Source organism: Odontesthes bonariensis, chromosome 20 (genome assembly GCF_027942865.1).
Source record: "Odontesthes bonariensis isolate fOdoBon6 chromosome 20, fOdoBon6.hap1, whole genome shotgun sequence".
NCBI classification, from domain to species: domain Eukaryota; kingdom Metazoa; phylum Chordata; class Actinopteri; order Atheriniformes; family Atherinopsidae; genus Odontesthes; species Odontesthes bonariensis.
Genome location: NC_134525.1, coordinates 494,100 through 520,073, shown reverse-complemented (window position 1 = coordinate 520,073; position 25,974 = coordinate 494,100). Strand labels below are relative to the sequence as shown.

The following is a 25,974-nucleotide window of genomic DNA, read 5'->3' as shown; positions in this document are numbered from 1 at the left end:
TAAGGGACAATTCAGATAAAACACGTCTGTTATCTGCTGGTAGAAAAATGGTTTGATGTAAACGTGGGACTTTTAGCCCGTTTTATTCATGGTGGGGGCCCTTCAGGCGTAAAATCTTTGAAATGTGTCGTGTTTGTAGTTAAAAGAGAAAAATCTGACAAACCCAAATGGTTCTGGGTGAGGTTCTGACCCTCAGTACGTACCTGTTTGACCCGGGCTCGGGTGGAGGAGAACTTCCTCTTAGAGATGGCGGGTTTGCCCATGCCGATCTTTGGGGTGAGGGGGAACAGCGTGGTGGGAGGAGCCTGCAACAGAAAACAGGAAATGAGGTCATTTAGCAGCTGAGGGAACAGGAAATGAGGTCATTTAGCAGCTGAGGGAACAGGAAATGAGGTCATTAAGCAGCTGAGGGAACAGGAAATGAGGTCATTTAGCAGCTGAGGGAACAGGAAATGAGGTCATTTAGCAGCTGAGGGAACAGGAAATGAGGTCATTAAGCAGCTGAGGGAACAGGAAATGAGGTCATTTAGCAGCTGAGGGAACAGGAAATGAGGTCATTAAGCAGCTGAGGGAACAGGAAATGAGGTCATTTAGCAGGAAATGAGGTCATTTAGCAGCAGCTGAGAGAACAGGAAATGAGGTAATTTAGCAGGAAATGAGGTCATTTAGTAGCTGGGGGAACAGGAAATGAGGTCATTTAGCAGGAAATGAGGTCATTTAGTAGCTGGGGGAACAGGAAATGAGGTCATTTAGCAGGAAATGAGGTCATTTAGTAGCTGGGGGAACAGGAAATAAGGTCATTTAGCAGCTGAGGGAACATCAGGAAGCGTGGCGCCTGGCGTCGGGGTTTACCTGGTGGAACGGCGGGGACTCTCTGGACGAGGGCGAGGACCTGGGGGGGGACGGCGGGGTGAGGGGAGGTGGCGTGATGGGAACTCTGGCGGGGGAGGTCTCCGGCGAGGCCTCCGTGGAGAAGGGAGACTGTCGGAGGCGGATGGAGAGGTCGTCCGAAGGCCTGCAGGGAGGAGACCTGAGGCTCCGCCCCTTCCCCCTGCGGGAGGACATGTGCAACAGGGCGGGGGGGAGGGAGGAGGTCATCAGCTCCATCACCTCCATGTCTAAGGAGGGGTCCAGGTCCAGCACGGGGCTCACCGGGTCCTCCTCCTCCTCCTCTTCCTCCTCTTCTTCTTCATCCTCCTCCTCTTCATCCTCAGCTTCCTGCTCCTCACTGATTGGCTGCTGCATCTTTGTCTCCTCCTCAGCTTCCTGCTCCTCACTGATTGGCTGCTGTGTCTTTGTCTCCTCCTCAGCTTCCTGCTCCTCACTGATTGGCTGCTGCGTCTTTGTCTCCTCCTCAGCTTCCTGCTCCTCACTGATTGGCTGCTGCATCTTTGCCGCCTCCTCCGAAGGCTCAGCGCCTGATTTGTGCTCATCTGTGGGGGGTTCAAAGAGGCTCTCAGAGTGGCTGTCATCAGAGGGAGGAGTTTGGTCCACTGGCCCCGCCTCTGCTGCTTTCTCATTGGTGGCTTCCTCCATGAGGAGGGGCGTGGTCTGTGGGGGAGGGAGGGGCTGGACTCCTGCAGAGACACAAAGCGAAACCAGTTAAATCAGACCAGAACCAGTTAAACCAGACCAGCTCAGAACCAGACCAGCTCAGAACCAGACCAGCTCAGAACCGGACCAACTCAGAACCGGACCAACTCAGAACCGGACCAACTCAGAACCGGACCAACTCAGAACCGGAACAGCTCAGAACCGGAACCGCTCAGAACCGGACCAGCTCAGAACCAGACCAGCTCAGAACCAGACCAGCTCAGAACCAGACCAGCTCAGAACCAGACCAACTCAGAACCAGACCAACTCAGAACCAGACCAGCTCAGCGTGGAGATCCAAACACAGATCCAGAAAAACTAGAAACCGAAACATCCCTAACTTCCTTTGACCGTCTGGCCGGTGCTGCTCTTTGGTCGCTTCGCTTTGTTTGTGAAATGCAAACAAAACTTAAAGAAAAACAAAGATTTTAAGTCTTTTTTTACGTTTCCAACACGGTTTATTGAAGCGGAAGGACGTAAACACACCATATATATTTCTATAAAAAGCAAAAGTCAGCTCCTGCATACCTGAAGGAGAACAGACTGAGACGGTTCTCTGCTGACCCTTCTCCTCTTCCTGGTCTTCCTCCTGGTCTTCCTCCTGGTCCCCTTCGTTGCCTCCTTCGTTGCCTCCTTCGTTGCCTCCTTCGTTGCCTCCTTCGTTGCCTCGTTCGTTGCCTCCTTCGTTGCCTCCTTGCAGGAACAAGAGGAGTTCAGATCAGAAACCATAAAAGTCTACACCGACTACCCTCAGCATACTCCTGGTACTTACCCACAGCAGCTGCAGACTCCACCTCAGTTTCTGTCCGATGACGCGGACCAACAGGACCAGTGGAGAAATGACTGGGGCTGGTTTCAGACTCCCAGAAGGGGGTGGGAACAGGACTAGCAGGATCACCAACACGGTTGGCCTCACTGAGCATGGAACAAACAGGATAAAGACCAGAACTACACTCTGGGGTCATAGGACAAAATCGTCCAGGACCAAGACTAGGACCAGGGCTAGACTCTGGCTGCACAAGACTAGATTGTCCAGGACCAAGACTAGGACCAGGACTAGACTGTAGCTTCACAGGACTAGATTGTCCAGGACCAAAACTAGGACCAGGACTAGACTGTAGCTGCACAGGACTAGATTGTCCAGGACCAAGACTAGGACCAGGACTAGACTGTATCTGCACAGGACTAGATTGTCCAGAACCAAGAATAGGACCAGAACTAGACTGTATCTGAACAGGACTAGAAGGTCCGGGACCAAAACTCGGACCAGGACTAGGTTCTGGCTTCACAGGACTCGCAGGTCCAGGACTTGGCAAATCCATAGGCCCACAAACAGGACTAGCATCTTGGCTACTATGCACAGAGGTGGCGGCTGTTTGGGGGGGGTTCAGCTGTGAGGAGGCGGAGCTTAAGGGACTAGGTATCGCATTGTTGTCCTGAGCTGGACAAGAATGGACTGGGCTGCCTTGGCTCACAGTTGACTGAGAGGGAGTATGTGGTTTGTGATGCGAGGGGCTCTGTGATTTGTTGGTTTCAGTACCAGTTGGGCTGGGTCTAACAGCAGATAAGTGGTCACTTGTCAGACTCAGCTGAGGGTCAACAAGACAAGTATCAATCCCACTGGGAGGACCAGAGCCCTGGATTACTGGATAAGCCTCCAGATCCAGACCTGAAGTGGTTGGTTGTGTAGCTCTCGTAAGGCCAGTAACGGATCCAGTGTTGTGATTGGAGTGACAGGGACTGCCAGTGGGGCTATGCTTCGGTTGACTAATATCAGCGGCAGTAGCGTGTGCAGGATTGCAGTCTACTGGGTTGGGCAATGAAGGGTTCTGTGTTGGCACCAGCCCTGAGAAGACCGTGTGAACAGGACTAGCTTGACCAGCAGGACTAGACCTTGGTGGACTTTGAGTGTTTGAGCAGGGACTCATCTGCTCGTCATAGTCCGAGGGGACCGGCATCATCTCAGCTGGAACAGCTTGGGTGCAGTCTTGGGGACTAAAGGGACCGGGTGGAAGGCTGGTCTGTGATGAACCAATCTGAGCCTGTGTGAGCTCTGACAAACCACTATCACAAGGGGTAGTTCTCTGTGGAGCATCAGAGACACTGATGGTCTCTCTGTGGACTACACTGGAACTAGTTTCCGACTGGAGACTTGGAAGGCGGACCTTCATCTCCTCATCCTGACATAAGATGGTTTGAGTGGATGAAGCGAGTTCTGGTTCTGTTGTGGATCTCAAGGGTGGCGCCGTTGAGCTGACTGGCTGTGTGGAGTACCCAGCTGGTTGTGTTGGGGGTCCAGTCTCCACTAACGTGGGGCCCTTACAGGCCATAAGACAGGCAGCAGGGCTTGTAGGCGCTTGAGGAGCCTGTGAAGAACTAACTTCTGTGCAGGGTGACGGACTGTCACAAACTGAGGGAGGCTTCCCCTCCATTAGGCTACTGTGTTCCACTGAAGTGCTGAAGTGATCAAGGCTTTCTGGTGTCTGGAGAGCTGGGATATGATGGGGACTGGGGCCGTCAGGGTGACTCCCTGCAGGGAGCATCGTGGACGGGTTACAGATGGAGCTACTTTCCAGTGTTTGGCTATCAGGGTGAGGACTCGGCTCTGTGGCGACTGCCGATGCTGCGGTATGCTCGGAAGGAGGAGGAACACCAACCTCTGTGGATGAAAGTTGTGTTGGGCTGCCATGCTGTGACAGACTGCATGGTTTGGGTCTGACAGAGCAAGGAGATGGGCTACATGGTGCTGAACTGGGCCTTGGTGATACATCTAGTGTGGCTTTCATGGTAGACCTGCAGGGCACTGGTGGGAGGTCCTTCTCCAGTTTAGAAATGTACAGTGCAAGGTCTGATCCAGGGTTCTCCTGGTCTAGAGTCTGTTCTGCTTTTTTTGTGCGACTCCGTGGAGGTGATGCGTCGACTTGTACGGGACTATGCCCGACTTGTACGGGACTATGCCCTTCTTGTACGGGACTATGCCCTTCTTGTACGGGACTATGCCCTTCTTGTGGTGGACTATGTTGAGGCTGTGAGATGGTGCTGTTTTGGGGACTACATGACGTGTCGACCTGTGTCTTGTCGTCTTGTTCCGGATGGTGTGGAGGGCTTTGCTCAGGCTCGGTGGACCCTGGATGAACCGTTGTGGGACTACGCAATGGCTGGGCCTGGCTCTGTGGTGTATGATGTTCAGTGATACATGACATAGGTCTATCAAGCCCTGGACTCTGCTGATCCTCTGCAGAATTATATGTAGGAATAAAGGAGGTGGAACTGGGCTGATGAGGACTCTGCTGGGCCTGTGTGGAAGAATCATTTGTAAGACTTTGGAGCAATTTAGCTGGACCAGGAAGAAACGACTTTGGACTTAATTCAAGCTCTGTTGGAACAGAGTGAGTGTGTTGTTGATGTGTTCCTGGACTTGGATAAGATGTGGTGCATCTTTCCTGGGGTTCTGGTGAAACTGTGTGGGTTGGTGGGGGACTTTCCTGTAGATCAGCATGAGTGGGGTAAGATGGTGAGAAGCTTGTTCCCAACGCTGTTGGATCAGGGTGAAACGATGAAGAACTTACCGGGTACTCCGCAGAAGCAGGGTGAGATTGGATAAGACCTTTTTGGAACTCTGCTGGTTCAGCGCGTGACAACACAGGACTCTGATGGATCTCTTTGGGAAATTGTACAGGAATTTCTTGGAGGTCTGACAGAGATGATTCGGGACTAGGTTGGATTTCTTCCCGAGATGGTGCAGGACCTTGATGGAGATTTGTGGGAGATTGTGCTGTACTGTGATGTACCTCTTGAAGACATGGTAGATGCAGGACTTCAATAGATGGAGAAGGACTTTGATGGATCTCTTCGGGAAGCAGTGCAGAACTTTGATGGGTCTTAGTTGCAGAGGGTGAGGGACTTTGATGGGTCTCCACATGAGGCGGTGCAAGACATTGATGCGTCTCTTCTGGAGGCGGTATGGGACTTTGATGGGCCTCTTCTGGAGGCGGTATGGGACTTTGATGGGTCTCTTCAGAAGGCGGTATGGGACTTTGATGGGCCTCTTCTGGAGGCGGTATGGGACTTTGATGGGTCTCTTCTGGAGGTGGTATGGGACTTTGATGGGCCTCTTCTGGAGGCGGTATGGGACTTTGATGGGCCTCTTCTGGAGGCGGTATGGGACTTTGATGGGTCTCTTCTGGAGGCGGTATGGGACTTTGATGGGCCTCTTCTGGAGGCGGTACAGGACTTTGATGGGTCTCTTCAGGAAGCGGTACGGGACTTTGATGGGTCTCTTCAGGAAGCGGTACGGGACTTTGATTGGTCTCTTCAGGAGATGGTACGGGACTTTGATGGGCCTCTTCTGGAGGCGGTACGGGACTTTGATGGGTCTCTTCAGGAGGCGGTACGGGACTTTGATGGGCCTCTTCCGGGGGCGGTACGGGACTTTGATGGGTCTCTTCAGGAGGCGGTACGTGACTATGATGGGTCTCTTCAGGAGACTGTATGTGACTATGATGGGCCTCTTCAGGAGGCGGTACGTGACTATGATGGGTCTCTTCAGGAGACTGTATGGGACTTTGATTGGTCTCTTCAGAAGGCGGTACGGGACTTTGATGGGTCTCTTCAGGAGACGGTACGGGACTTTGATGGGCCTCTTCTGGAGGCGGTACGGGACTTTGATGGGTCTCTTCAGGAGGCGGTACGTGACTATGATGGGTCTCTTCAGGAGACTGTATGTGACTATGATGGGTCTCTTCAGGAGACTGTATGGGACTTTGATGGGTCTCTTCAGGAGACTGTACGGGACTTTGATGGGTCTCTTCAGGAGACGGTACGGGACTTTGATGGGTCTCTTCAGGAGACGGTACGGGACTTTGATGGGTCTCTTCAGGAGACGGTACGGGACTTTGATGGGTCTCTTCAGGAGACGGTACGGGACTTTGATGGGTCTCTTCAGGAGACGGTACGGGACTTTGATGGGCCTCTTCTGGAGGCGGTATGGGACTTTGATGGGCCTCTTCAGGAGGCGGTATGGGACTTTGATGGGCCTCTTCAGAAGGCTGTATGGGACTTTGATGGGTCTCTTCAGGAGGCGGTACGGGACTATGATGGGTCTCTTCAGGAGACTGTATGGGACTTTGATGGGTCTCTTCAGTAGGCGGTGTGGGACTTTGATTGGTCTCTTCAGGAGGCGGTATGGGACTTTGATGGGTCTCTTCAGGAGGCGGTACGGGACTTTGATGGGTCTCTTCAGAAGGCGTTATGGGACTTTGATGGGTCTCTTCAGGAGGCGGTACGGGAATATGATGGGTCTCTTCAGAAGGCTGTATGGGACTTTGATGGGTCTCTTCAGGAGGCGGTACGGGACTATGATGGGTCTCTTCAGAAGGCTGTATGGGACTTTGATGGGTCTCTTCAGTAGGCGGTGTGGGAGTTTGATGGAGCTCTTTAGGAGGGGGTGCAGGTTCTTCATGGACCTCTTCAGGAGGGGGTGCAGGTTCTTCATGAATCTCTTCAGGAGGGGGCGGTGCAGGACTTTCATGGATCTCCTCAGGAGGCGGTGCAGGACTTTCATGGATCTCTTTAGGAGGGGGTGCAGGTTCTTTATAGACCTCTTCAGGAGGCGGTGCAGGTTCTTTATGGATCTCTTCAGGAGGGGGTGCAGGACTTTTATGGATCTCCTCAGGAGGCGGTGCAGGACTTTCATGGATCTCTTCAGGAGGGGGTGCAGGACTTTTATGGACCTCTTCAGGAGACGGTATTGGACTTTGATGGCGCTCCTCAGGAGGCGGTTCAGGACTTTGATGAGTCTCTTCAGAAGGCGGTTCAGGACTTTGATGGGTCTCTTCAGGAAGCGGCGCAGGACTTTGATGGGTCTCTTCAGGAAGCGGCGCAGGACTTTGATGGGTCTCTTCAGGAAGCGGCGCAGGACTTTGATGGGTCTCTTCAGGAAGCGGCGCAGGCCTTTGATGATTCTCCTCAGGAGGCAGAACACAACACTGATGTGTCTCTTTTGCGGATGGAGCAGAACTTTGATGGATTTCTTCTGGAGGCAGTGCAGGACTTTGATGGGTCTCCTTTGAAGAAGTAGCAGGACTTTGATAGGTTTCTCCAGGAGATGGTGCAGGACTTTGATGGGTCTGTCCAGGAGATGGTGCAGGACTTTGATGGGTCTGTCCAGGAGATGGTGCAGGACTTTGATGGGTCTGTCCAGGAGATGATGCAGGACTTTGATGGTCCTGTCCAGGAGATGGTGCAGGACTTTGATGGGTCTGTCCAGGAGATGGTGCAGGACTTTGATGGGTCTGTCCAGGAGATGGTGCAGGACTTTGATGGGTCTGTCCAGGAGATGGTGCAGGACTTTGATGCGTCTCTTTTGGAGATGAAGCAGGACTTTGCTGAGGCTTTAAGGGAGAAGGTGAAGGACAATGGCGATGCTCTGTGGGAACTGGTGAAGAACTTCGCTGAACTTCAGATGGTGCCAGACTTACTTGAAGTTCTTTAGGAAATGGTGAAGGGCTGTTGTGGGGGTTTTCTATAGATGGTGTAGGATCCTGGTGCAGCCTTTTAAGAGATGGTGTAGGATCCTGGTGCAGCCTTTTAAGAGATAGTGCATGGCTGTGTTGCATCTCCTCACATGCAGAACTTTGATAGATCTCTTTAGGAGACAGTGGAGGACTGTTTTGATATTTTGATGGAGATTGCACCAGATTCAGCTGAAGATCGGTATGAGACGGGGCAGGACTGTGTTGAACGTCTCTGATAGGTGACGACAGACTTTGCTGCAGGTCTGAGGGGGATGGTGCGGGACTCTTACAGATCTTTTTGGGAGATGGTGGAGGACTGTGTTGCAATTCTTCTACAGACAGTTCAGGTGCTTCGTGGTGTTTTAAAGGTGAAGGTGCAGGACTTTGTTGGGCCTCTGCTGGACCCGGCTGAGATGAAGCGAGTCTCTGTGGTGACAGTGTTGAACAGATGAGCTGGACTGGACTGTGAGCAGTAAGACTAATGGGTGGGGCCTCTTTGTGATTTGGAATTTGTGGTTGTGAAGTGGCGGTGGGCGGGGCTGAGGTTTGGTTGATGGGCGGGGGCGAGGTAGGACTGTGCTTGGTTAGCTCCGCCTCCTGAGGCCTGCAGACAGAGCAGATGTAACCCTCAGACCCCGCCCTGCCCTCCCCAGCCTGGAATGAGCATTCTGCATGGACACACCTGGAACACAGGAAACAGATTTTAGGTTTCAGCTGTTCGACGGGCAACACCAGATCAGGTGTGAGTGTGAGCGTACCTATAGCAGCAGGAACAGGTCAGACACTCCTGTGGTTTGTACAGGTCAGGGGCGTGGCCACAGAGAGGGCAGGGCAGGGCCGGGTCACATGACTCACACAGAAAAGGGTGATTGGCCCACTGACCTGATGACCTGACATCACAGCGGAGGCAGACTCTGCAGTTCTGGAGAAAAAAGAAGTTCATAAGTTCAACTCTGGCTGTGTTCCAAACCGCATACTTCTCATACTTCTCCTACTAACTTTCTGAGTTAGTATGCGAGTTTGAGTAAGCAGAAGTTCCCGGATACATCCTAGATTCCCTGAAATGTTGGGTATGCATCATGAGGTCACTACTCATACTCAAACTACCCTAGATGCAACGTAACGTGACGTCGCCGATCGTCATTTCCTGTCAAAACGGCAGTTTCAAGCTAGCTACAACGAGGGTAGGTTCACTTCCTGTTTTCAAAACAAAAGCACCAATTGTATGGTAATGGCTTTCCCTATGATAAAAGGCAACAGGTATTTTATTTTGTGAAAATAACAGGAAGTGCGTTGCTCACTGCGGCTAGCTTTAGTGGTGCCAAATTCGTGGGAACAAAATTGTAAACAGACGGTATTTTGTCAGGTTTTCAACACGTTGGGGATCTAAACGACTACTTTCTCTCCTGAAAATGTTTCAAATGTTGCTAAAGTTTACAGAGTTTAGAGCTTAAGAGAAATCAGCTTCAGGCCGGCTGATTTCGGCTCGGGCAGGAGCGAAATGCATTGTGGGTAAACGCTATGCATACTGTCTGATAGATCAGTATGTAGTATGTAGTATGCGGTTTCGAACACAGCCTCTGAGACAGCTGTGTGTGTATTAATGTGTGTGTGTTCATCTCACCTTGCAGGTCCAGCCTGAGTCCGGTGTGTGATCCAGAGGTGGAGTGAGACAGTGTGTGTGGTAAACTTTATCACATCGCTCACAAACCAACAGCACACCTTCATCCACCTGCAACCTGACAAACAAACAAACAAAAACACACAGACGTTGAGCAAGAGAATGTTAGAAACTCCAAACAGCTGTCTGAACCAGATGTTTCTTTTACAATAATAAAAGCCTGTGAGCAACAGACTTTTACAAAAATAAAAGCCTGTGAGGGACAGACTTTTACAATAATAAAAGCCTGTGAGGGACAGACTTTTACAATAATAAAAGCCTGTGAGGGACAGACTTTTACAATAATAAAAGCCTGTGAGGGACAGACTTTTACAATAATAAAAGCCAGTGAGCGACAGACTTTTACAATAATAAAAGCCTGTGAGCGACAGACTTTTACAATAATAAAAGCCTGTGAGGGACAGACTTTTACAATAATAAAAGCCTGTGAGGGACAGACTTTTACAATAATAAAAGCCTGTGAGGGACAGACTTTTACAATAATAAAAGCCTGTGAGCGACACTTTTACAAAATAAAAGACTGTGAGCGACAGACTTTTACAACAATAAAAGCCTGTGAGCGACAGACTTTTACAAAATAAAAGCCTGTGAGCGACAGACTTTTACAAAATAAAAGCCTGTGAGGCGGTATGGGAAAGACGGTTACCTGCAGCTACGACACACTCGACACTGAGGACACTGCCAGCCTGCCCGACACAGAGGGGAGGGGCTCAGAGGCGGGTCCAGGCAGCTGCCGTGGTAACAGTTACCACAGCAACAGCACATCAACAGGCCGCCAGGCTCCTCGCCGCCTGAACACAGCACGCACCTCGAGGATCCTGAGGAAACACAGAGTTTACCACCAGGACACCACCACAGAAGAAGAGCGGACGGGGCTCAGACTCTCGTACCCGTGTGCGCGTGTCTGGGACACAGTGCGAGTCTCTGGCTCCACTCCTGATGAGCTCCGGCAGCGGCGGCGCAGGGGAAGTGGTAGCTCCGCCCACAGCCCGTCTCCTGGCAACGCAGCGATGCACCAAGTCGCCGGCAGAACACACACATCTGGACAGAGGGAGAGGGGGCGGAGCTTAGAGATGGTGTGGGAGAGAGGGCGGAGCTTAGAGACGGTGTGGGATTAATCTATCTGCATTACTCATCCACCTTTGGCCGTTAGCTCATGCAGCTAACAGGAAGTGTTTGGCCATTAGCTCATGCAGCTAGCAGGAAGTGTTTGGCCGTTAGCTCATGCAGCTAACAGGAAGTGTTTGGCCGTTAGCTCATGCAGCTAACAAGAAGTGTTTGGCCGTTAGCTCAGGCAGCTAACAGCAAGTGTTTGGCCATTAGCTCAGGCAGCTAACAGGAAGTGTTTGGCCGTTAGCTCAGGCAGCTAACAGGAAGTGTTTGGCCGTTAGCTCAGGCAGCTAACAGGAAGTGTTTGGCCGTTAGCTCAGGCAGCTAACAAGAAGTGTTTGGCCGTTAGCTCAGGCAGCTAACAGCAAGTGTTTGGCCATTAGCTCAGGCAGCTAACAGCAAGTGTTTGGCCATTAGCTCATGCAGCTAGCAGGAAGTGTTTGGCCATTAGCTCATGCAGCTAGCAGGAAGTGTTTGGCCATTAGCTCATGCAGCTAGCAGGAAGTGTTTGGCCATTAGCTCAGGCAGCTAACAGGAACTGTTTGGCCGTTAGCTCATTCAGCTAACAGGAAGTGTTTGGCCGTTAGCTCAGGCAGCTAACAGGAACTGTTTGGCCATTAGCTCATGCAGCTAAAAGGAACTGTTTGGCCGTTAGCTCAGGCAGCTAACAGGAACTGTTTGGCCGTTAGCTCAGGCAGCTAACAGGAAGTGTTGGGCCGTTAGCTCATGCAGCTAACAGGAAGTGTGTTTGGCCGTTAGCTCATACAGCTAACAGGAAGTGTGTTTGGCCGTTAGCTCACGCAGCCAACAGGAAGTGTGTTTGGCCGTTAGCTCATACAGCTAACAGGAAGTGTGTTTGGCCGTTAGCTCATGCAGCTGATAGGAAGTGTTTGGCTGTTAGCTCAGGCAGCTGACAGGAAGTGTTTGGCCGTTAGCTCAGGCAGCTGATAGGAAGTGTCTCATGCAGCTGACAGGAAGTGTTTGGCCGTTAGCTCATGCAGCTGACAGGAAGTGTTTGGCCGTTAGCTCAGGCAGCTGATAGGAAGTGTCTCATGCGGCTAACAGGAAGTGTTTGGCTGTTAGCTCATACAGCTGACAGGAAGTGTTTGGCTGTTAGCTCATGCAGCTAACAGGAAGTGTTTGGCCGTTAGCTCATGCAGCTAACAGGAAGTGTTTGGCCGTTAGCTCATGCAGCTGACAGGAAGTGCTTGGCCGTTAGCTCAGGCAGCTAACAGGAAGTGTTTGGCCGTTAGCTCAGGCAGCTAACAGGAAGTGTTTGGCTGTTAGCTCATGCTCATTTCTAAGATGCAGCCTCTTCGGCTCAAACCCACCTGAGTGCTTCCTGAGTCGATGGCTTTGTCCACGTAGAGCAGTGATTGGCCCTCGCCTCGACGCACCCCCTCCGACCAGGCGGCGCACTGCAGGTGAGCGCAGCACTGACCTGCACGCACACACACACGGTCAGGATAAACACACACACCGACCGGAGGAGGAAGAGGAGGAAGAGGAGGAGGCAGCGGCTTACCTGTGGGGTCGAACAGTGATTGGACGTTGATGTCATGTGGAAGGCCGACGGGTCCGAGCTGCTTCATGAACTCTGTGGAAGACTCTTCATCTGAAACATCAGCACACAGGTTAACACACACACAGGTTAACACACACGCTAACACACACATGCTAACACACACACACACAGGCTAACACACACACAGGTTAACACACACATGCTAATACACACACGCTAACACACACGCTAACACACACACATGCTAACACATATGCTAACACACAGGCTAACACACACACACACAGGTTAACACACACACAGGCTATAACACACACACATGCTAAAACACACGCTAACACACACACGCTAACACACACACAGGCTAACACACACACAGGCTAACACACACACACACGCTGCGGATCAATCACTGTGATAAGGGAGTGATCAGCTGCGGATCAATCACTGATCAGCTGCTGGAAGAAGGAAAAGGACTCACCACACTGGTCTGGGCTGCTGCAGCTGCACACACACACAGAAACAGCTGGTTAACCACGTCTGAACCAATCAGATCATCATAAGGGTCTATAAACAGGAAGTGATGTCACTCACGTGGGCGGGGCCTGGTCACAGCGGTAGCAGTGGTCGTGGCAGTCGTTGTCCCGGTCGGGGGAGGCGCGGCGGTTCAGGATGTGTAGCGGGATGTAGCCGGGCGTCGGGCCGAACACCACCAGGCGACCCTGGCCCAGAGGAGGCTGGTCGCCACGGTAACAGAAGGCACACTGCTTCACACTGTTGGACCAAACAACACGTTAGTCGTTTCCTGAGTCGGTGAGCGCCACCTGCTGGCTCTCAGGTGTATTAATCCATCTGACTAATACATTAATCTGTGCTGATCTTTAAAGGCTCAGTCGTGTCAAACTGCCCGAACACCTCAGAAAAGCTACGGATGTTCCTCAGGGCTCAGTCCTGGTGCCTTTCCCTTTTCTCAAATCTTATATACAAAACAAATTAAACTTATATGCTGATGATGCAGTGATGTGTTGTCCTGGCGAATGTCTTTCACTGACTAATGCCTTTCACTGGCTAACATCTGACACTGGCTAACTGGCTAATTTCTTCCACTGGCTAACGCCTTTCACTTGCTAACAGGCTAACGTCTTTTACTGGCTAACGTCCAGAGTCTCAGGTGTGTGTTTGGTGGTTCTGAAGCGGTCTTGTCAGCTGACCCTGAACCGAGCCGAAACCCGGTTCTGATCCGGACCCACAGAGGGTTCAGCACATACTCTGGCTCACCGATTTTTGGCGTGTTCCAGGATGGGGGTGGGCGAGCCCCCCGAGTCCTCCGACAGAGAGCGCTGGAACAGGGGGGACAGCGAGTCCTCGTCCTCCAGCTGCAGGCACGGGGACACCGGAGGACTGGACCGGGGACTCGTGGTAGGACTCTGCTCCGGAGGACCGGACCGGGGACTCGTGGTAGGACTCTGCTCCGGAGGACTGGACCGGGGACTCGTGGTAGGACTCTGCTCCGGAGGACCGGACCGGGGACTCGTGGTAGGACTCTGCTCCGGAGGACTGGACCGGGGACTCGTGGTAGGACTCTGCTCCGGAGGACCGGACCGGGGACTCGTGGTCGGACTCTGCTCCGGAGGACCGGACCGGGGACTCGTGGTAGGACTCTGCTCCGGAGGACCGGACCGGGGACTCGTGGTAGGACTCTGCTCCGGAGGACCGGACCGGGGACTCGTGGTAGGACTCTGCTCCGGAGGACCGGACCGGGGACTCGTGGTAGGACTCTGCTCCGGAGGACCGGACCGGGGACTCGTGGTAGGACTCCGCCCTACAGGTCTGGCCCCGCCCTCTTCCGTCTCCACAGGTGCGGGGCTGTGGCTCGGGCTGGGCCGGTCCTCCTCCACTGGTTCAGGATCCGGTCCGTGAGCCAGGATCAGGTCTGGGGACGGGGGAGGGGGGTCGGCCCGAGGGTCCTCCGCAGGACTGGGGGCCGGGCTCGGTTGGTCCTCCTGCTCAGCACCAGGAGCTGGTTCTGGCCCGGACTCAGGGGCTGGGGGGTCGGGGTCGGGGTCAGGGAGACCTGGGTCAGGATCTGGGTCAGGATCGAGCTCAGGTTGTGGACTGAGCCGGTCCTGGCTGGGTTCAGGTTCAGGTGCAGGTGCAGGTTCAGGGTCTGTAATGGATTTCCTCTTGGAGGAGGACCGTCGGCGTCCTGTAGACTTCACCTCCATCACCTCCTTCTTCTCCTCCTTCTTCTTCTCCTTTGACTCCTCTGTGGAACACACACAGAAGCCATCAGACCACAGAACCAGCAACACAACAGAACTCAGGAGCACCAAGGACGCCCCACCACGCTGCATTATGGGTAATGTAGTGTTAGGCTCTCATCACACCTCTAGTTTCACAGACAGACTGAAACTGTAATCCGAGATCGATACAAAAACCTATAAATGCTTAAATAAATACATTTATGTGACGATAAATGCTACAAAATTAAATAACAGATTAATTTATGCTCAAATTATCTTATGGAATGTGAAAAAAAACCCAAACATGTTGCTTTAATTTTAAACTGTATACATTTATGCTCGTGTTAACATTTCTTTACTTTCTTTGTTATTCCAAAATTTATTTCTGTATTACTTTACATCACATCGATTTAATTCCCTGCAAAATATCCATTTCTTTATTTTACTTTTATTCCACCATACATTTTTTTTAACATACACATAGGACTGGGCGATTAATCGAGTTTTACGATTTCTCGAGATGTTTTATGAAATCGAGAAAGATTTTGACATATCGAATTTCTCGAGTTAATGCTGTAGAACCCAAATGAACACGATTTCGCCACTCTGATTTTCCTTCTGTGCTGTGGAGCTGCAAGAAACTGGTGCCGTCAAAATCATCAAGCACCACGAACCTCTTCAACCATTTGCAGTACCATCACAAACTCTTATACGAAGAGTGTACAAGGCTGCGGTTCGCGGGAAAAACAAACACCACCACCACATCTAAGAAGACACAACAAACAACGCTCCAAACATCTTTAACCCGGTGTCTGAAAAGACAAGTGCAAGGTGGGCCAGCATTACGGAGTCCATTGCCTTTCATATCGCAAAAGACATGATGCCCATAGCGGTTGTTGAGCAACCGGGCTTCATACGAATGCCAAAAATGCTTGACCCTAGATACAATCTCCCAAGTCGCCACTTTTTTTTTGTCTCATCTTACATTTTTTGGTCTTTTATCTTAGCACTATATAACTGTCTACCCTCAGATTTTATGTTTATAATTACAATAAGGCAATATATTTCTTCCTTGGTTTGACAATGTTAAAAATGGTACACAGGCACTTTGTTACTAGTACCGGTCTACTTCTAGGCACTTTGCTATGAAATGAGGGATTTTTTTTTGTCTTATCATAGACATGTTTTGTCTTTATCTTAAATGTTAAAGAAGCACTTCATAAGAACGGTCAACCCTCAGGTTTTATGTTTATAATTACAATAAGGCAATATACTACTTCCTTGGTTTGATAATGTTAAAAATGGTGCACAAGCACTTTGTTACTAGTACCTACCTCTAGGCACTTGGCTGCCTACCTGTTTGCACTTCAATAAAAAAAACTTTGCTGAATTTGGTGCGATTTTTTTATTTTTATTGTTATTATTTTTTTCCTGCATAGATATCGAGATATATATCGTATATCGAGATATAGCAAACACTAATCGAGATTATTGTTTTTCTCAAAATCGCCCAGCCCTACATACACACACAAACATTTTCTTCATTATGCAAATTAGGGGGCGGAGCTTAATTCATGGTTGATTGTCGGACTGAAGATGGTTCCTGAAACTAAAAGTAGCTAAAATGGTACCAGAGGTGGGTAGTAACGAGTTACATTTACTTGAGTAAGTTTCTGAAAACATTCTACTTCTAGGAGTAGTTTTAAATCTCTATACTTTTTCCTTTTCCTTGAGTAGATGTGTGCAGCAGAAACTGTCCTCTTACTCCGCTACATTAGGCTACAATGAGCTGGTTACTTTTCTTCTTACCTCTTTGGTATTCTACGCCTCATTATTTTTATCCCCCCGCGTACGCCTCATTTTAATGTTTTATTCTGACAGAGAGAGAGACTTCCACCAAAGGCTCTACCACCTGACTGTGTTCCACCAATCAGACGCAGCCGTGCAGTCTGGTCACGTGACCGTACTCGATCTCAGCGGCGGGACGGGTTAGCTTTAGCATTAGCAGTCGTAGCAAACTGAATGCTCCAGTTGGATGGTCTGCCTCGTCTAACTGTCTAAAGTCTTATACTAGCTAACTGGCTAACGCCTTCCACTGGCTAACGCCTTCCACTGGCTAACGCCTTCCACTGGCTTACGCCTTCCACTGGCTAACAATTTACATTAGCTAAGTAGCTAATGTCTTCCACTGGCTAACGCCTTCCACTGGCTAACGCCTTCCACCGGCTAACGCCTCTCACTGCTTAGCTTTACAGTTTACAGTCGTAGCAAACAAACAAAGAAACAGATGAAAAGTGTCAGAACCAACGGTGGGAAATGAAGACGCAGACGAGGCCTCATACTGAAAGCATGTTTACCTTACAAAGAGTGAGAAACAGCAGCTACATTATGTGTCTTCTGTGTCAACCAAAACAAACGCACATTTCAGCAGAAACTCAACATCTAACTTGAGGAAACATGTAGCGCTAAGTTTCCTAAACTCGTTTTTCCCCCCATGGATAGGTGAATGTTTGGTTTTTAGGTTATTTTTTACTCTTACTCAAGTAATTATTTGGACTACTTTTTACTTTTACTTGAGTACAGTTTTTGGCTGCTTTACCCACCTCTGTACATCACTGATTGGTCTGCTTAAAATATAGTGGTTCTTCATGAAGTCTGAGGTTTGTTCTGACAGCACGGTAAGCTAGCTGCTAACGCTGTTAGCCTTCCCCACTTCCTGTTTCTGTGGCTGCGCTGTGAACCAAACCTCCATTGGTGTGATTATGATTCAGTATGATTCAGCATGTGGTCAAACTCGGGGTGCACCGATCTTTAAAAAGCCTGACCTGCCCATTCCGATTTGTTTTTAATAACCGACTAAAGGTCAGTCTGTATGCTGTCAGTCTTATTTTATTGCCTGTGTTGCCTTTAAATGTGAAGATAAAAAGGCATAAAGGTTCATGTTTCATAGATTTACAGAAAAGATGGCTGAACAAAGGAGCATCGTCTTTATTGGAGGACCTTTACCTGCTGACTGACTGACTCGCTTTGCATGAGCTCACGCATGGCGAGGGCGGTGCGATACCCGTGAAACAACACAAATTGTTTTAGCTCCACATGAGGCAGCCAGAAAAAGGGACTGTGGCTGATTTTCAGACCTTTGCAGAAGTAGAAAAGATCGGTTTCACATGCAACTGTGGGCCGAGATGAAGGAAAGCGAGGCAAACACACGATACACACCTGTCCTCTGAGGTACATTCTTCTCCGTGTCTTCTGTGCTCTCTTCATCCTCTACCTGTGCTCGGCCTCGGCTCCGCCCCCTAAGAACAGAACAGGAACACACGTCACCTTATCATGATTTGCATCCTGCTCCTCTCAGCTGCAGCTTTTACGTGTTCAACAAACACTTTAAACACCTTCAGCGTACAGAGGAGCCATCATTAGGCCATCATTAGGCCATCATTAGGCCTTCAGAGAGAAGCTAACAGATGAAGATAACAGAAGCTAACAGATGAAGGCTGAAACCAGCCATCCAGGCTTCATTAGGCCTTCAGACGCATTTAAACACAGTTTATAAAAGCAGAGACCGTCGGAGAGAAGTAGTGTTGCACCGATACCGACACCAGTATCGGGCGGGGCCCTGATCGGCACTAAAATGGTGGTATCGGCGAGTACCAACAAATAGGGCAGCGATACCATTTCCGATACTTGTATGACACTTGAACGTCTCCCGACACTCGCTACACTGTGTTGTGATCACTGTGCAGCTATCGCTATTGGCCTGCTCCAGACCAATGAGAGCAGGCCAATGCCGGGGCAGCTTTTTCTATGTGTGAGGAGCAAGACGTCTGGCGACAGGCACTCTGTCAGCTGGGGAGGGTGTCGTTCACAGTCATCTAGAGCTGCCGGCGACGAAGACAGCTAGCCAGGGGGAGTTTGCAGCGCGAGTGAGGAGGGGAGGCTGGGTGCTTCCTGTAGTCAAAACAGGGTCCACGATAGAGAGTGCTGGGCCGCCATCGCTCCCTGTGCGGTCGTGACAGCGCACTACCAGCTGACAGCCAGTTACCGTCTTCGCCGTCCAGCAAAGCCGTTACCCCGCAAGCTCAAGCTCAGACCCCGGGGGAGGGTCTCGCCAAGTGGGCGAGTTAAGTATTCCTCTCCTTTTAACTTCGTGTTTTAGTGTTTATGTATAGGTCGGCCTATTGTTATGTGGTATTGATTGGTGGGGTTGCGTGGGGAGGAGTGACGGGTCTGTGGTTAAACGGGCGCCATATGCTGCAGGTTAGCCGCGTGTTTTGTGGTGTGTTGACTCTGTGTGCTGTTTAAAGCGTGCCTTAAAGCTAGTGAAGCTAGCCTGACTTGTGGTGGGTTTTCATTCCGTGTGCTGTGTTAAGGGTTAGCCTGCGTTCCCAATCCTTCTCTCTCTCCATTAGATCGGAGCCCCCCCACCCCATGTGAACTTGTAAACTAATAAAGATTTTACATCCAAGTACATTTTACATCCAAGTAGTATGCAGCTATCGGTATCGGGGCCAAAAAATGGTATCGGTGCAACACTAGAGAGAAGCTAACAGAAGCTGATAGATGAAGCTAACAGATGAAGCTAACAGATGAAGCTAACAGATTAAGCTAACAGATGAAGCTAACAGAAGCTAATAGATGAAGCTAACAGATGAAGCTAACAGAAACTAATAGATGAAGCTAACAGATGAAGCTAACAGAAACTAACAGATGAAGCTAACAGATGAAGCTAACAGAAGCCGACAGATGAAGCTAACAGGTGAAGCTAACAAGAGCTAACAGGTGAAGCTAACAGATGAAGCTAAAAGATGAAGCTAACACCTGCGAGAACTGCATGAACTACAGAACCTGAACTACAGAACCTGAACTACAGAACCTGAACTACAGAACCAGGACTACAGAACCAGAACACCAGAACCAGGACACCAGAACCAGGACACCAGAACCAGGACACCAGAACCTGCAGGAGTCATGTGACCAACGAACACTTACTTTTTCCTGGATTTGGGGGGCGGAGGCGGCGGTGGAAGAGGAGGCGGCGGTGTTGGAGGCGCAGATCGGCCGTTGCTGCCATCTTTCCGGGGTCGTCCGCGGGGCCGCTTCTCAGGGGAGGGGCTTACAGCTGCGGCTTTGGCCAGTTGAGCGCTGCGTCCGGCACGTGTGACTGGAGGGGGCGGTCCTCTATCCCGGGGCTCCTGAGACTCAGACGGCATTCTGTGGAGGGAGCAGAAAGTGGGTCAAACAGACGGGTTAAATGGGTCAAACAGGTTAAAGACAACAACAACAACACTGGAGATAACAACAACGCTGCTAACAACGACAACAACACTGGAGATAACAACAACATTGGAGACGATTAAAACAACAACACTGGATAACAACAACACTGCCAACAACAACATTGGAGACGATTAAAACAACAACAGCAACACTGGAGATAACAACAACACTGCTAACAACGACAACACTGGAGATGATTAAAACAACAACGACAACACTAGAGAACAACAACACTGCTAACAACAACAACACTGGAGACGATTAAAACAACAACAACACTGCCAACAACAACAACACACGAGACGATTAAAACAACAGCAACACTGGAGATGATTAAAACAACAACGACAACACTGGAGAACAACAACACTGCTAACAACAACAACACTGGAGACGATTAAAACAACAACAGCAACACTGGGGATAACAACAACACTGCCAACAACGACAACACTGGAGACGATTAAAATAACAGCAACACTGGAGGTAATAACAACACTGCCAACAACAACACTGCTAACAACGACAACACTGGATACGTTTAAAACAACAGCAACACTGAAGATAACAACAACACTGGATACGTTTAAAACAACAGCAACACTGGAGATAACAACAACACTGGATACGTTTAAAATAACAGCAACACTGGAGATAAACAACACTGCCAACAACCACAACACTGGAGACGATTAAAACAACAACGACAACACTGGATAACAACAACACTGCTAACAACAACAACGACAACACTGGAGATAACAACAACACTGGAGACGATTAAAACAACAACAGCAACACTGGATAACAACAACACTGCTAACAACCACAACAACACCACTGCTAACAACGACAACACTGGAGACAATTTAAACAACAACAGCAATACTGGAGATAACACCACTGCTAACAACAGCAACACTGGATAAAAACAACACTGGAGACGATTAAAACAACAACAGCAACACTGGATAACAAAAACAATGCTAACAACCACAACAACACCACTGCTAACAACGACAACACTGGAGACGATTTAAACAACAACAGCAACACTGGAGAACAACAACACTGCCAACAACAACAACAACAACACCACTGCTAACAACAACAACACTGGAGACGATTTAAACAACAGCAACACTGGATAACAACAACACTGCTAACAACAACAACACTGGAGACGATTTAAACAACAACAGCAACACTGGATAACAACACCACTGGAGACGATTAAAACAACAGCAACACTGGATAACAACAACACTGCTAACAACAACACTGGAGACGATTTAAACAACAACACTGGATAACAACAACACTGCCAACAACGACAACACTGGAGACTGGAGATTACGACATAAAAAACACTGGATATTACGACAACAACAATAACAACAACAACACTCGAGATTACGACACCAAAAACACTGGATGTTACGACAACAATTACGGATTACCAGGTGTGATTTATCTAAAAGGTTTTTTATTGCTGGTTAAATAAAGGTTTGAATGAATGAAAGATCGACCAAAACACATCTGATGGGACCTTTTCAAACGTACAGAACCGACCGTCTACTTTCCCCCAACGGTTCTGAAGCAGCCTGTGGCCCGGAGCTCCGACGTGCTGGGATGGGTTTGTTGAAAACACTTCTTTAATGCCCCTTTTCCACCGAACATTTTTGTACCGGTACAGCTCTACACGGTACGACTCTACCCTGATTGGGAGCTTTTCCACCGCGGGTTGAAGGTGGGACCCGTTACGATTTTTAGCCCCGGCTAGTACCTGCTTCAGAGGTGGGTCTAGTCGGTACTTGCCGATACTAAAACGTCACGTGATCAGTGCTGTCCACTGATTGGTCAGGTGAAATTACGTCATACACGCAACGAAGCTCGGGGAGTTTTATATAATCACCCACCATGTATGAAAACACACCTGCGAGAGCAACAGAGAATAAACAGAACTACGAATATGGAAGACCAGAGAAGGAAAGCCAACCCATGGACGATGAGCGAGGTGCAGAACTTTCTGTGTGTGGTGGCCGAGGACCGCATACAGAAGGAACTGGAAGGAGCGACAAGAAATGAGAAGGTGTTCCAGGAGATAGCCAAGCTGATGGCTGACGGCAGGTAAAGGACCACAACAGCCAGAGTGGGTCAAACCGAAAGACATGGAAGTGGTTCGACCAAATGGACGGCACCGCCCGGCGAACAGCGTGGATACGGCGACGTCTTTGTTGGAGGCGATGGAAAATGGTAAGTGTTGTTCTTATCCCCTTGGTGCAACGCTTATATCTTAACAAATGCATGTTTTATATCATAACAAATACATGTTCAGTCTTTAACTTGTGTAAGTTGTTCTGAGTGAGCTAGCAAACAACGCTGTTTTGGAAGGCTAGCACAGTGTCTCACCTATGCGGTTACGTGTATGCGTTTTGTATGTTCACACTTTTTTTTTTTTTTTTTTCCTCAAGACTCGGTTTGTGCAACCGATGAGTGTTCGGTTGCTGAGGTCAGCGAAGATCCTCCAATCCCGCAGGCTTCAGAAACCGACACTGGCATCTACATCTGCAGCTGAGGCAACAGCTGCTATCTGCATTCCACCGGCACCAACACTGCCGTCGCCTGTATCTGAGAAAACTCCTGCTGTTTACTTTTGTACTGTCTTTTTTAATAAAGAGCTTGGTTTAACTAAACAATATGGATAATCAACTGCATTACACATTACACTCCATCGTTGTGTTTACTTTTAACTAACCACGGCGTGACACTTTGTAGTCGCCTGAAACCGACGTCACGTTAGTGGTGACCGGGCCGACTCCGCCCACTTCCAGGTCACGGTTTGGGTGGAAAAGGAAATGGTACTGGTGCCGTGTCGTGTAGTGTCGTGTTGGGCTATATCGAACCGAGTAGAGTAGGGCTAGCTCGGCGGTGGAAAAGGGGCATCAGACCTCAGACACACTGGATCCAGAGTCAGAAACACTTCTTTTAGACCTCAGACACACTCAACATCTGACCGACTGAAGCTCACTGTGGTAGTCGGTTCTTCACAAAGGAAACCACATGAACACAGGACATCCTGCTGCTTCTCACACTCTTCTGACTCCTTTATGCCTTCTGAGTCCTCAGGACGCTGGTGAAAACACCACCTTTCATACATCAGATGCATCTAATCTGAGATACAGCATTGATTCAGAACTTCAGACCCTGAATTCGCTGCTCAGACCCTGAATTCGCTTAATTCTTTTATGGTGTCACGTGAACAGAGAACCAGCAGGAACAATGCAACACTCAGTCCAACAGAACCTCCAACAACAGAACCTCCAACAGAACCTCTGACAGCAGAACTTCTCCCTGATCACAGCAGAACCCACTACAATGTCCCACTGGAGCAAATTAACGTATTCAGAACCACTAGACTGGACTACAATCCCCAAAACAACAACTACATCCTACTGAGACGTTAGAACCACTAGAACCACGGTTGTAGCACTAGAACCACCTAATAGACAAGTAGAACCCCGGGTTACATCATTAGAACCTCCTAATAGACCACTAGAACCCCGGGTTACAGCATTAGAACCACCTAATAGACCACTAGAACCCCAGTTATAGCATTAGAACCACCTAATAGACCACTAGGACCCCAGTTATAGCATTAGAACCACCTAATAGACCACTAGAACCCCAGTTATAGCATTAGAACCTCCTAACAGACCACGAGAACCACCTAATAGACCAATAGAACCCCGGGTTGTAGTATTAGAACCTCCTAATAGACCACGAGAACCACCTAATAGACCACTAGAACCCCGGGTTGTAGCTTTAGAACCACCTAATAGACCACTAGAACCACCTAATAGACCACTAGAACCACCTAATAGACCACTAGAACCCCGGTTGTAGCATTAGAACCTCCTAATAGAACACTAGAACCCCGGTTGCAGCATTAGAACCTCCTAATGGACCACTAGAACCCCGGGTTATAGCATTAGAACCACCTAATAGACCACTAGAACCCCGGTTGTAGCATTAGAACCTCCTAATGGACCACTAGAACCCCGGGTTATAGCATTAGAATCACCTAATAGACCACTAGAACCCCGGGTTATAGCATTAGAACCTCCTAATAGACCACTAGAACCCCGGGTTATAGCATTAGAATCACCTAATAGACCACTAGAACCCCGGGTTATAGCATTAGAACCTCCTAATAGACCACTAGAACCCCGGGTTATAGCATTAGAACCACCTAATAGACCACTAGAACCCCGGTTGTAGCATTAGAACCTCCTAATAGAACACTAGAACCCCGGTTGCAGCATTAGAACCTCCTAATGGACCACTAGAACCCCGGGTTATAGCATTAGAACCACCTAATAGACCACTAGAACCCCGGTTGTAGCATTAGAACCTCCTAATGGACCACTAGAACCCCGGTTGCAGCATTAGAACCTCCTAATGGACCACTAGAACCCCGGGTTATAGCATTAGAATCACCTAATAGACCACTAGAACCCCGGGTTATAGCATTAGAACCTCCTAATAGACCACTAGAACCCCGGGTTATAGCATTAGAACCACCTAATAGACCACTAGAACCCCAGGTTGGAGCATTAGAACCTCCTAAATTACCAACAGAATCTCAGACTGGAGCACTGGAGGCTCTAAGTGGACCATCAGAATTCTCTACGGAACCATCGGAACCCCCTCCAGAGATGAGAGGGACCTGATGGGTCCAGACCGAGATCAGATCAGTGAGTTGATGACCCCTGACTGGTTAGCCTGCTGGTTACCCTGACTGGTTACCATGCTAACAGACCCATCTTTCAGACCGTCTGCTAACCAGCCCACTAACCGGCCACAGCCGCCATTTATCGGCTCCGCTCGGACTGCACCCCCCCTGTGAACCAACGGCAGGCAGGTACACAAACACGGCAGTTAGCCGTTAGCAGTTAGCTCGCACCGCCCAGCAGACAGTTAGCATTAGCATTAGCTGACAGGCTAGCCGTTAGCTCGGACCGCCCAGCAGACAGTTAGCATTAGCATTAGCTGACAGGCTAGATGTTAGCGCGCACTACGACCGAACGCATCCCGGCTCCATCGACCCGCCACCACGCGGTAAATGCCGCTGCCAGGAGGTGGGTTACCGCGGGGCCGGGCCGAGCGGCGGCTGCGGGGCAGAGCTGCACAGCTCCGGGCAGAAGACAGAAGAAGAGGCTCCTTACTGATTTGATGCGGTTCTCTTTTTCCTCTCCAGCTTTCCAGCCAACTTAGAGCGATGTGTTCAGAGCCAACAGCGAACTTCTCCGACGGATAGCATCCGCTTCACGGGTCTGCCGTGATGCTGTTCTCCGCAGGAACATTCCTGGAGGCCATGGAAAGGAAAAAAATACGGTTTCTGCTCAGAAAATTGGCGAAAAATTAAAGTTGAAGCTGTCGCTCCGTCATGGAGGCCATGTTTGGGAGCGACCGAAGCACCGCCTGTCAGCGCCAGCAGAAGAAGTAGGTCCCAGAAAAAAACATTTCCTCCCCGGACCAAAGTTCCGACCTTCCGCTGACCCGGTTCCGTGTTTCTGGGCCCAGATAAACTCACCGTGCACCCGAAAAGTGAGGGCCGAGCGCGTGTCCGTGCGCGCGCGTCAGTGTCGCATCTGGTTAAGTTTGTTTGTTTGTGTTGTGTAAAAAAAAAAGTGTGTGTGACCCCGCGGAGGGATCCGTTGGAGGGCTGCTCCAGTGAAGCGGTTCCCGTCATCAGACTTTAAAAACCCGGAACCGGATCCGCGGGGATCCGGACCGCAGCTGCACGCTGTCGCTGTGTTTGTTTCAATAAAGGTTGGAATTTTTATTTTAATTTTTTTCTAAATAAAAAAATAAATAAAAAAATAAAATAAATAAAGATAAAAAATAAAAATAAATAAATAAAGGTTGGATTTGAACTGTTCCCGGCGGAAGCATCCGTCCCACAGACCCCTGCGGTGACTCCTCTGAGCTCTGAGGTGTGTTTGGACTGAAAGTCTGAGTCCA

General features: G+C 49.6%; 1 protein-coding gene across 11 annotated transcripts in view; it reads right to left on the bottom strand.

The window, feature by feature from the left end:
- kmt2ca (lysine (K)-specific methyltransferase 2Ca) overlaps positions 1-25,624 on the bottom strand; it is an 81,861-nt gene extending 56,237 nt beyond the window's left edge. For 7 of the 11 annotated variants that reach the window (XM_075452644.1, XM_075452646.1, XM_075452645.1 and 4 more), the window contains exons 1-16: positions 25,176-25,624; positions 19,660-19,881; positions 17,887-17,966; positions 13,703-14,690; positions 13,019-13,198; positions 12,906-12,928; positions 12,425-12,514; positions 12,231-12,340; positions 10,680-10,830; positions 10,436-10,607; positions 9,733-9,847; positions 8,867-9,030; positions 2,366-8,790; positions 2,122-2,286; positions 853-1,577; positions 204-305 (exon numbers count right to left, since the gene is read on the bottom strand). In XM_075452644.1, coding sequence (XP_075308759.1) covers positions 204-305; positions 853-1,577; positions 2,122-2,286; positions 2,366-8,790; positions 8,867-9,030; positions 9,733-9,847; positions 10,436-10,607; positions 10,680-10,830; positions 12,231-12,340; positions 12,425-12,514; positions 12,906-12,928; positions 13,019-13,198; positions 13,703-14,690; positions 17,887-17,966; positions 19,660-19,880 — 9,711 coding nt within the window. In that variant the 5' untranslated portion in view covers position 19,881; positions 25,176-25,624. The remainder of the gene's footprint in view (positions 1-203; positions 306-852; positions 1,578-2,121; positions 2,287-2,365; positions 8,791-8,866; positions 9,031-9,732; positions 9,848-10,435; positions 10,608-10,679; positions 10,831-12,230; positions 12,341-12,424; positions 12,515-12,905; positions 12,929-13,018; positions 13,199-13,702; positions 14,691-17,886; positions 17,967-19,659; positions 19,882-25,175) is intronic. The other 4 variants (XM_075452647.1, XM_075452649.1, XM_075452650.1 and 1 more) reach the window with 4 other exon arrangements.
- Positions 25,625-25,974: the final 350 nt, after the last annotated feature.